The sequence below is a fragment of the Aquarana catesbeiana genome, linkage group LG07 (genome assembly GCF_042186555.1).
Source record: "Aquarana catesbeiana isolate 2022-GZ linkage group LG07, ASM4218655v1, whole genome shotgun sequence".
Lineage (NCBI taxonomy): Eukaryota > Metazoa > Chordata > Amphibia > Anura > Ranidae > Aquarana > Aquarana catesbeiana.
In genome coordinates, this window is record NC_133330.1 from 159,263,020 (window position 1) to 159,274,971 (window position 11,952).

Below are 11,952 nucleotides of genomic sequence, written 5' to 3' on the forward strand. Positions count from 1 at the left end.
GTTTACTCCTTTTCTTAAATGGCAAAGGGGTACTTTTTCCACTAGAAATTCTTTGGATGTATTACCCAAATTATCCCCAAACAGCTGTTTCACTGCAAAAAGGAAGACTAGCCAGGAGCTTCTTGCATGGCGCTTAGCGAAAGGCGCGAGGCCTGAAGGATAGAATCTCTCATAGCAACTATTAAAAACATAAAGCTGCTAGTAGCTTGCCAGATCCTGGGTCTGCTGAACAGGATAACATTGAGCACCTGTTTAAACTGGTATCTCAAGGACTGACCAATTACTGTCAGCGCGGGCTGAAACACTCAACCTGCCAGAGAAAAAAGGTTTTTTTTAATAGGAATTTCAACTATTTACCCGTTGGATCTCTAATAATTTAAGCATTGTCTGCCGGACATGTCAAACTTTTATTCACAGAGGATATAGCAGCGTCAATTGCTGGTATACCCCACTTTTAGTGAATTTTTTACTCCATAGGATAAAGTGTGAAAAACTTTTTAGGAGGGAAAAAAAAGCTTATTTGGGTTATCCCACTAAGATACAAAAAGCTTTTCCAGCAATGAATAGACAGGAAAGGCATGCACAGCTTGAGGCTTTAGTGAACCCAAACACTCTGTTAAAAGGTACATAAATGTGGAGCAGACCATTCAGTAAGAAATTGCACCATCAATCTTACAGATTGTGAGACTGACCCCCCCCCCCGCATTTGACCCCTCAGAAGAGGAATCATCAGCCTCACCATGGTCCCCTGAGGGAATTCATCTTCTCCCGCCCCCAGTTACTCAGTTTGAGGGTTCTGGGTAATGGAAGAGAACCGCATTTTGTCCCACACTGGGATACGATTAAAGCCACTAACCTTTTTTTCCAATCCTATCATGGCTGAGGATAAAGACCTTTTTAGTAATATAGACAGGGGCTGCAGTGTTGAAAACAGTTGCAAACATTTCATGGCCCCGATGCTCACTCTGCCCAGCCACCCCCTCTCAGGGGAGGAAGCCATTGTAGAGAGGAGTAGGCTTTCCAGAGCCTGAAGGAGACCCTTTTAGCCCTTTTTTGGGGGTGTTTCAACCCCCCCTCTGACCTTAGCCCGATGCACAAAAGCAGAGGTACTACCAGAAGAAATCACATCCACTGCTTGAGCAATAGTCCAGCCACTGCTGCTGCTATTAAAGCTCAGCCTGATGCTATTAGTAAATGTGCCAAGGGAATGCCTGTGTCACCAACCTCTTACAAGCCCCTTTTTGCTCTTGTGTCCCTCCAACATCTGCAGCCAGCAATTGAATGTAGACGGAGAAATATCACCGCTCCAGGAGTTTTTGACAGACAGGAAGTAGAATTCCTCCCGGTTCGGAAGCCGTAGGTGCTGGCAATTGCTAGTAGCAATAAACAGGAATTTGATGTAGATATTCCTGCACTACCCTAATGGGAAAAAAAAACAGTGTGCGTCTGGACGGCTGCACGCACCGAGAATGGGCCAAGCAAAAACACAAAATATACAAAAAATGGAGGGGGGAGGTGCTGCGCTATCCAAAAACAGAGAGCTGCTGTGTGTAATATACGTAGAAAGCTACTATGAAGTGTGGTACAAGCCACTAGTGGGATAATCAATAAGCTACATGCTGATACCCCATTATAAATAAAATCACATGAATATGTGTAAAACACTGAAAACCTTGTGCAATAATAAAAGATAATAAAATCTTGTGTAAGTGGATATAAATGTGCAAAACCAGCTCAATGTAAACAAGTAAATGTTGCAATAAAAAACTTACAATCCATATAAAACAACAGTAGATATATGCATCCTTAATAAATTATACTTATGTGCAAAAAAAAAAAAAAACGGCATAAATAGTGCAAGTGCTAGGTGACCTGAACACATCCACTCAATCAAAAACACATAGTTGCCAACTGTCCCGGATTTCCCGGGACATTCCCGGGACTTACACTCCATTCACGAATTTTTTGTGTCCCGGTAAATGTCCCGAAAAATCCGGTTTTTGATTTTTGCCGCCGCCGCCCGCCGCTAGAGGTCTGCGGCCGGTGGAGACATTGTCTCCGCCGGCCGCCATCTTGAAGAAGCTTGAAGACGGCTGGGGGGGGGGGGCTAGACGGAGCTCCTCCGACGCCGCCCACCCTCCGCCCCGCCTCACTCCGCCCACCCTCCGCTCCGCCCCGCCTCACTCCGCCCACCCTCCGCCCCGCCTCACTCCGCCTACCCCCGCCCCGCTGCCAGGGAAAGGGGCGGGGGTTTTGCCATCCATGCGGAATTCGAAAAGACCGGCAGACTCTGAGGTAGGGGAGGGGGGGCGCACGCCGCTGTGGGAATTTGTAGGGGGGGCTCCGCCGGGGGACACCTGATGTGAGGGGGGGCTCCGCCGGGGGACACCTGATGTGAGGGGGGGCTCCGCCGGGGGACACCTGATGTGAGGGGGGGCTCCGCCGGGGGACACCTGATGTGAGGGGGGGCTCCGCCGGGGGACACCTGATGTGAGGGGGGGCTCCGCCGGGGGACACCTGATGTGAGGGGGGGCTCCGCCGGGGGACACCTGATGTGAGGGGGGGCTCCGCCGGGGGACACCTGATGTGAGGGGGGGCTCCGCCGGGGGACACCTGATGTGAGGGGGGGCTCCGCCGGGGGACACCTGATGTGAGGGGGGGCTCCGCCAGGGGACACCTGATGTGAGGGGGGGCTCCGCCAGGGACACCTGATGTGAGGGGGGGCTCCGCCAGGGACACCTGATGTGAGGGGGGGCTCCGCCAGGGACACCTGATGTGAGGGGGGGCTCCGCCAGGGACACCTGATGTGAGGGGGGGCTCCGCCAGGGACACCTGATGTGAGGGGGGGCTCCGCCAGGGACACCTGATGTGAGGGGGGGCTCCGCCAGGGACACCTGATGTGAGGGGGGGCTCCGCCAGGGACACCTGATGTGAGGGGGGGCTCCGCCAGGGACACCTGATGTGAGGGGGGGCTCCGCCAGGGACACCTGATGTGAGGGGGGGCTCCGCCAGGGACACCTGATGTGAGGGGGGGCTCCGCCAGGGACACCTGATGTGAGGGGGGGCTCCATCAATAGGGGAGAAAGTCTTGCAGTCTTCCCCCTACCTGTAACCGACTGTCATTGCGTCTTGCTGGCTGACGCAGGAGGATGGAAAAGGACATTTCCTCTGCCCTTACCCCTCTGCCCTGACCAGTTTTTCTTTTTCTCTTGAGGCTTGTTTTGTTCCTGAGCCCTTTGAGGACGAAAAAACCGTTTGACTGGTTGTTTCTTCCTTTTGACAGGAAAAGATTTATTTTTATCTGCAGTCCTGTCCAGAACTGAATCCAAATCAGGGCCGAACAATAAGTCTCCTAGAAAAGGGACCCCGCATAATTTGTTTTTAGATGCTGTGTCCCCCTGCCAAGTCTTTAGCCATAAAGCCCGTCTAACCGAATTAGCAAGGGCTGCCGCCTTAGCTGTCATCCTGATAGACTCTGCTGAGGCATCAGAGACATAGGCTACGGCTGCTGAGAGGGTAGAAAAGGAGTCAAGGATTTCTTGCTTAGGGGAATCTGCTAGTATATGAGCTTTAAGCTGATTTACCCAATACTCCAAGTTCCTGGAGATGCAAGTAGTTGCCATTGCTGGCTTAAGGTTGCCCATAATGGATTGCCAAGTCCGCTTGAGCTGTTGATCCATTTTTTTATCCATGGGGGTCTTTTAAGATCCCCATGTCCTCAAATGCTAGATCAGTAGATCTTGACACTTGAGAAAAGGCTGCATCAAGTTTTGGAACCTTATTCCAAAGAGCTGCTGGGTCTTCATCAAAAGGGAACCTTCTCTTATGAGCCCTAGAGAAAAATGGTTTCCTATCAGGGACAGCCCATTCTTTTCTGATTGTTTCAGAAATCACTGCATGGACTGGAAAGGTACGTGACTTAGACTCACTAAGCCCTGCATACATCTTGTCATGTAAAGACATCTCCTTATGCTCTTCCTCAAGGCCTAGAGTAGCATAAATAGCCTTTAAAAGGCCATCCACCTGATCCAAAGACAATTTATACTTGGAAGACATATTTTCCAGCTCATCACTATCCTCATTCGATTCATTAGAATGGGATGGGGAAAGCCCTTCCCAGTTCAGAGGACCCATTTCTGCCTCTACTGCCGGGACTAACAGTGAGCCTTGAGAGGACTGTGAGGTAGTGGGCTGACTTGCAGATGGATAGGTGAGTGAGGATCTGAAGGATTGAATGGTAGCATCCAATTCCTTTTTAGCAGATGCGATTAGATCACTGCATGCGGAAGTGGTTTCTTCCCTCACCAAGGAGTCAATACATGCTTGACATAAAGCCTTTTTCCAGCCTTCATTTAACTTAATTTTGCATGAAGGACATTTCTTTCTAATCCCAGGGTCAGAGCTCTTGGCCTGCCATGATAAGGGAAAAAAAAAAAGAGAGAGAAAAAAGACAAACCATCTTTTAGAGTCAGCCTGATTGCTCAAGGTTGCTCACCACAGGTGCACAGTGAGAAAAGCTATCAGACTCATGTGCCCTGACAGGCCCCTCCGCCACCAGGGGGAAAAAATACCCTCAAACTTCACTAACATTTAGAGAGAAGAGGGCTAGAGAGAGACCCCACAGTAAAGCTGAGCAGAAACTACAGTCTGCTCCTTACCTGGGCCTTGCTGGTGCCTTGCCTGTTCCACTCGCTGCGGTTCCTGAATCCATGCTGAGGCAGCAGCGTGATGCCTGTGGCGAAAAACGCCGGTTCCGGACTCCAATAGCACCTGTGCGCCGGACCGGAACCGGCAATAAATAGGCACCAGACCTATTCCTCCCTCCTCCCCCTGCGCTTCCGGCGGAAATGACGCCTGGCGCCTGCTCCATGGATGCCGCCCCACTTCCGGATACCTCACATCCGGCGGATGCAGTCCTCTGACTGCCCTTCCCAAGATGGCGGCGGCGTCAGGGAAAAAACATGTGCAGGCAAGAAAAAAACAAACAAAAATGCCTGACATGCCTGACGTCTCCGCCTGGGAGCAGCAATACCCGGAGCAGTCCTGGCTCTCCCCGAGCACTGACGAGGGAGAAGGAGCCCATCCACCCGGCACCCGTAAGCCTGTGGAAAATGGGAGGAATCGGCTCTCCTGAGGTAGGTAAAAATAGTGGAGTAGGGAGCCTGTTCTCTCAGGACAGAACCTTGAGAGCTCCAAACTCCCACATGTGTTCCCGCCGGAGGAAACACATAAACTGATGATAAGTGGGAAGGAGCCTCCTTTTAAAGTTTGGTGGAGGTGTGTTTCCTGTCAAGTGGGTGGAGCCATGCTCTCAAGGTGCTGTCCTGAAAGACGTTAAGGGAAAATGTACTTATTTACAAAAATTTTTAAACAGAAACAAAGAAAAACTTGTTTTTTTTCAAAATTTTCGTTTTTTTTTTTTTTTTTTTAATTTGTTGCACAAAAAATAAAAACCACAGAGGTGATCAAATACCACCAAAAGAAAGCTCTATTTGTGGGAACAAAATGATAAAAATTTTGTTTGGGTACAGTGTTGTATGACCGCGCAATTGTCATTCAAACTGCGACAGCGCTGAAAGCTGAAAATGGCCTGGGCAGTAAGGTGTCTAAGTGTCTGGTATTGAAGTGGTTACATGACAATTTTTTTTTTTTTATTGCATTTTAGTGTAAATATGAGATCTTTTTTGACCCCAGATCTCATATTTAAGAGGTCCTATCATGCTTGTTTCTATTACAAGGGATGTTTACATTCCTTGTAATAGGAATACAAGTGACACCTTTAAAAAAAAAAAAAAAAAAAAAAAAAAAAAAAAAAACCCACAGTAAAAATAAAAGGTAAAATAAATAAGAAAAAGGAAAAAATGTAAAACGCGCCCCCGTCCCGCCGAGCTCGCGTGCAGAAGCGAACGCATACGTGAGTAGTGCCCGCATATGAAAACAATGTTCAAACCACACATGTGAGGTATCACCGCAATCGGTAGAGCGAGAGCAATAATTCAAGCCCTAGACCTCTGTAATGCAAAACTGGAGCTTTTTAAAGGGTAAAAGTTTGTCGCCATTCCACGAGTGGGCGCAATTTTGAAGCATGACATGTTGGGTATCAATTTACTCGGCGTAACATTATCTTTCACAATATAAAAAAAAAATTGGGCTAACTTTACTGTTGTCTTATTTTTTTAATTAAAAAAAGTGTATTTTTTTTTTTTTAAAAGTGCGCTTGTAAGACCGCTGCGCAAATACGGTGTGACAGAAAGTATTATAATGACCTCCATTTTATTCTCTAGGATGTTAGAAAAAAAAATGTATAATGTTTGGGGGTTCTAAGTCATTTTGTAGCAAAAAAACAAACAAACTGCTTTTAACTTGTAAACACCACATTTAAAAAAAGAGGCCCGGTCTTAAAGTGGTTAAATGATGGCAGGTGTGTGCTGACTCCTATTTAACATGAGTCTGAATGTGATTGCTTAATTCTGAACACAGCTACATCCCCAGTTATAAGAGGGTGTGCACACTTATGCAACCACAATATTTTATTTTTACTTCCCCCTAAAAGATTTCCGTTTGTTTTTCAATTGAGTTGTACAGTTTATAGGTCACATTAAAGATGGAAAAAGTTCTGAAATTATTCATCTTTGTCTAATTTTTTTTTACATCACAGAAACATGACATTTTAACAGGGGTGTGTAAACTTTTTATATCCATTGTACATGATATTTTGTTGATCATTAGCACCAATTTGGTATAACCATTGACGCCGGGTTCACACTGGTACGACAAACGCTCTGACATTGGGAGTTCATGTCGCATGACGTGAAAAATCAATGTTTCCCTATGGGAGCCATCTTAACTGGTTTGACACAAGTCGGTCCGACTTTGAAAATGCTCCCTGCACTACTTTGGTCCGACTTTGATCCTACTTCAGCCCATTGAATATCACTGAAGTTGGATCGCCGCCTTGACTGATCCGACTTTTGCATCCGACTTGTGCTCTGATGATCTTGAAGGGGAACGCCAAGCAAAAAACAGCATGGGTTCCCCCTCCAAGAGCATACCAGGCCCTTCGGTCTGGTATGGATTTTAAGGTGAACCCCCACGCCGAAAAAACAAAAGTCCATACCAGACCCTTAACCGAGCACACAGCCTGGCAGGTCAGGAAAGGGGGTGGGGACAAGCGAGCGCCCCCCCCCCCCTTCCTGAACCGTACCTGGCAACATGCCCTCAACATGGGGGGTGCTTTGGGGCAGGGGGGCCCTGTGCCCCCCCACCCCCAAAGCACCTTGTCCCCATGGTGATGAGGACAAGGACCTCTTCCCGACAACCCTGGCCGTTGGTTGTCGGGGTCTGCGGGTGTGGGGGCTTAGGATCTGGGGGCCCCTTACTAAAGGGGGCTTCCAGATTCCGATAAGCCCCCCCGCCCGCAGACCCCCGACAACCAACGGCCAGGGTTGTCGGGAAGAGGCCCTTGTTCTCAACATGGGGACAAGGTGCTTTGGGGTGGGGAAAGCAGAGTTCCCCCTGCCCCAAAGCACCCACCCCCCCATGTTGAGGGCATGAAGCCTGGTGCGGTTCAGGAGGGGGGAGGGGGCGTGCTCAACCCCACACCCTTTCCTGACCTGCCAGGCTGTGTGCTCGAATAAGGGCTCGTTTTTTTGGCGTGGGGGTTCTCCTTAAAATACATACCAGATCTAAGAGCTTGGTATGCTCTTGGAGGGGGAACCCATGCCGTTTTTTTTTTTTTTTTGTTTTTTTTTACCATTTTGTGTGGAGTTCCCCCTAAAGATTCATATGTGACACAGTGCCTGGTATTGTCGGGGATCAAAGTCGGATCCCTGTTCATTGAAGTCAGACTTCAAGTCGCAGGGCAAAGTCGGATCCAAAAGTGTACAACTGTCCTGTCGTAACAGCGTGAACCCGGCCTTAAAGTGGTTTTAAAGGCTATGCATGAAGATGAAAAAAAATTCTGTCGGAAGCTGCTTACCCTGCCACATTCCCCCCCCCCTCCCCCCATACTCACTTGAGCCCAATCATGACCCAGTGATGTGTACAAGAGCAGTAGCTCTCCTGGTACGGACACACAAAGCAAGCTTACACGAATGCCACCAGAGCAGATGGCTTGCTATGGGAGCACTCAGGATGGTGGAAGGAGCCCAGAGTGCTGACTGGGGACCCAAGAAGAGGAGGCTCATTCTGATTTGCATTGTCAGTGAAAAGTGATCTGCAGTGTAACACATTTCACAGAGTGGCAAAGGGGGCAGCTGACAAGCATTCAGGAGACAAACTGGGCTTTTTCAATGGGAATACGGCACATCCACGAGCCTACAATTTGGTTCGCACTTGCAACAAGGCACCAATCACTTCAATAAGTTGCATAGGCAGTGGTACAGCCAGCCAAATTCAACAGGAGGGCTAATTTTTGCTGTGCCACAAAGCATTGTGGCTTGCGTATAGCCTGTACAGCTGCCTTTGCAGCTTGCCCCAAGTGCAAGTTTACCTAAGAGAACCGATTGTTTTAGGGCTTTACACTAGCGCTAGCCCTCAGAAGAGCGTCTAGGTGGCTGCCCCTTTTAACCCCCTATTTACTTAAATGCAACAGGGTGTTTAATTCTTACCACAAAGCATCATGGCATGTGTACACCCGTCTGCTGCTTTTGTGTCAGGAGGAACAGTGGATGGGGGGTTTACAGTAAAACCATGGCTCAACCACATGTTTTCACTGCCCAAAAGAGCAAAGGGAAATGAGCCCCTAAAGGGAGAGGGTGGACACATCAAACATAGTGCTGATTTTTTTTCAATTATGCGTGCGCACGCACGCACACACACACACACAATTCACTTAAAGCGGAGTTCCACCCAAAAGTGGAACTTCTGCTCATTTGTCTCCCTCCGGTACCACATTTGGCACCTTTCGGGGGGGGGGCTTATACCTGTCTGACAGGTATCCTGTCCCCACTTCTGGGGTGCATTAAGTCAGCAGCTCGGCTCCCTGCTCCTCCCCCCGCTGCCAGGCCAGTAAGGGAGCTCAGAGATGCCTCGCACATGCGCAGTAGGGACCCGCGGTGAAGCCGTAATGCTCCACTACTGGGTTCCCTTATTTTTGCAGGGGTGGGGGGAACTCCGCTTTAAGGATAATAGAAAAAAATATATATATCAGTTTGTTTATCATCAAGCAAAGCTGACCACTAGCTAAAATACGTAGCTCTTAAAACTAAATATTGCAAAGGATGTCTCTGTGACAATAACCATTTTTGACAAAACTGCCATGGGGTTTAACACCATTGGCGTTAAGTACTGGTCATAGGTTATTGCTGTCAATAATTATTATTATCATTATACAGGATTTATATAGCGCCAACAGTTTGCGCAGCGCTTTACAACAGTTCACATTATAACCCCTAAGAATTGTAAACAATACACAATGGTGATTACCATGTACTTCAATATGTATGACTACAGGTAAATAAAACTTTTAGGTGACAAGTAAACCCAACACTTACTGCAGATCTTCAAAGTGTTCTTGTTCTAAACTCCAAATTTCTTCCACTTGAACTCCTTGACAACCTATGCAAGAGAGAAACACACAAATGATCACTTAAAACGCAATGTAATCTGGGTACACACACACAGATCCACCTATCAACACAAGTGATGTTGATGCAGGGATTTCTTGACTACAAACGCAGATCGAATGCTGGCTTCTGATGGACAGACAGCTGTACACACAGGCTGAACGTTAGGCGATTGCCGATTTTCAACCTGTGTGAACCAGACTACATTTAGCTTAAAAAAAAAAAAAAACTTAATGCACTTATCCTTTTTATCTGCCCTTCACTACCCTAAAACTAGTCCACCACCCAAAATACTTACCTCAATCTGGTGGCCTTGGCCTTTTCTGATGTTTACATTCTAACCCAAACATCTTCTGTACACTAGCCACAACTGCGCAGTAGTTTCCCATAGACTTCCATTGGAAGTCTCTCTACTGTTTTCATAGTACGAGCCAATCATGCTTTGATAATACCTCTAGACAAGTTTAGGCAACTAAGGACCTGTTTACAAAGTCATTAGAAACAGGTGTTTGGAGCACATTTTTTTGCTGATTGCCTAGCAAAGCAGCATACAATGGATAATAATGGACCCAGCTGTTCACATTTGAAAAATATATTGCATTTGTGTCCCTTTGTGTTGCTGTACGACAAAAATGGAGCTACATTTGAACAGCCCCCCTGATGTACTTACCTCTGGAGATGCTCAGCTATCAGTGTCCATGAAGCCGGTCCAGCGGGCTGAGGATTTGAAATCCCCGCTTTACTCCGAGTATTGCTTGCAGAATGTGCGAGATCTGTTCCGCCAGCAAATCAATCTCATCCATTGTGCAAGTACTAAGCGGAGAAGAGAGGAGACTTTGATTCCCCAGAACACTGGGCTGGCTGCACAGACGCCGATAGCTCAGCATCTCCAGAGGGAAGTACAGTGGAGATGATGGGCACGGTTTGTTTTTTCTGGAAAGGTGAACACTTTAAAGATGTAATTTGATGAATTATTAACAACGGGTCTTTAATAGGCTGAATCTTACATGAAATTTCAGTGACTGAATTTAGATCTACTTTAAAAAAAGTGTTTAATATAGACATGTTTATCATAATCATACGCCTAGTAGTAAAAACATTACACATTATTTGCTGCTAATAAAATTAAAAACTAAAGGTTTCACTCCAATGGACACTGACATCAGTGTTCATACTGCGCCTGCATCCCTGAGCTGCACACAGACAGCCTATAGAGGTGGATGCAGCAGCTGCACGGACACAAGCGGACGTAAAGAACTGACGTTTGCCAGAGTGTGTGGGCACGGATCCTCCTACACACTGATCTGAGTGAATGTCACCTGAAGGATAAGCTGCAATACATTCGATTTTTATTTTGGGGTATAAATCCACCCATGCATTTAACCCTTGCAGTGCCCTGTGTTCCATCAGCCTACAAAACACACGGCTTTACAGAAACAATTCCGTCTCAACACTGCACCAAGTACAAGAAATATACACAGTAGCCATCATTTATTGTGTAAGCACATACACGTAACGCTATCAAATGGAATACTAATGACATCACATCTGTTTTCAACAAAAACAACACCGTTTCATGTTGAATGTATGGCATTCATATGTACAACAGCACGTACCAAAGCCTTTAATAAGCTCGGTGAACACACCGGGGTCACTCTCCATCAGACACCATTCTCCAGCACTGCCCGCCATGACAAACCCTGCCTGCTTCACCGCATGAACAACGGAATTACCATGTGTACGGCTGAGTCATTGAAACATGCAGTCCGCATTCACTAGAGCTCCAACAACATCGTCACTTCCGCTCTCCACTGGTGTGACCCCCGTATCCGCCAATCAGCGCTCACCACAGCACTGGGCGCGACGTCACTCCCTGTCTGCACTGGCGGAATCATTTCACTGCTGCATGGGTTCATATCCTATGGCAGTATACTGCAGTGACATGAAATGTCTGGCACCATAGGTAGACGGGATATGACTGTCCTTTCAGCATTTCTCTGTACTGTTTATTAAATTATAATATATATATTGCTAACAGATGGAGTCTTTTGATTAAAAACTATTTTCATCATAGCTCCCAACTGTCCCTGATTTGGAGCAATGTCCCTCTGTCCCTCTTGTCTCCTCATTTGTTCCTCATTTTGGTCTGATCTATATAAAATGCACTTTTTTTCGTTCAAAAAGTGTTTCCCAGAGCTAAACCTTTCATCTAATTTCTAAATTGCTGCATTTGTAAATACCAAAAGCCAATTCATACCTCCCAACTGTCCCTGACTTGAAGGGACTGTCCCTGATTTGGAGAAATGTCCCTCTTTCCTCCTCATCTGTCCCTTATTTTGGTCTTATCTATATAGCTAGATATAAAATGCACTTTTTATCTATCAAA

At 47.0% G+C, this 11,952-nt stretch overlaps 1 protein-coding gene across 4 annotated transcripts in view; it reads right to left on the reverse strand.

The window, feature by feature from the left end:
- UCHL5 (ubiquitin C-terminal hydrolase L5) overlaps positions 1-11,408 on the reverse strand; it is a 129,539-nt gene extending 118,131 nt beyond the window's left edge. For 2 of the 4 annotated variants that reach the window (XM_073592779.1, XM_073592780.1), the window contains exons 1-2: positions 11,183-11,407; positions 9,495-9,558 (exon numbers count right to left, since the gene is read on the reverse strand). In XM_073592779.1, the coding sequence (XP_073448880.1) occupies positions 9,495-9,558; positions 11,183-11,258 (140 nt within the window). In that variant the 5' untranslated portion in view covers positions 11,259-11,407. Of the gene's footprint in view, positions 1-9,494; positions 9,559-11,182 lie in introns of all 4 variants that reach the window. The other 2 variants (XM_073592781.1, XM_073592778.1) reach the window with 2 other exon arrangements.
- Between the last annotated feature and the right edge of the window lie 544 nt (positions 11,409-11,952).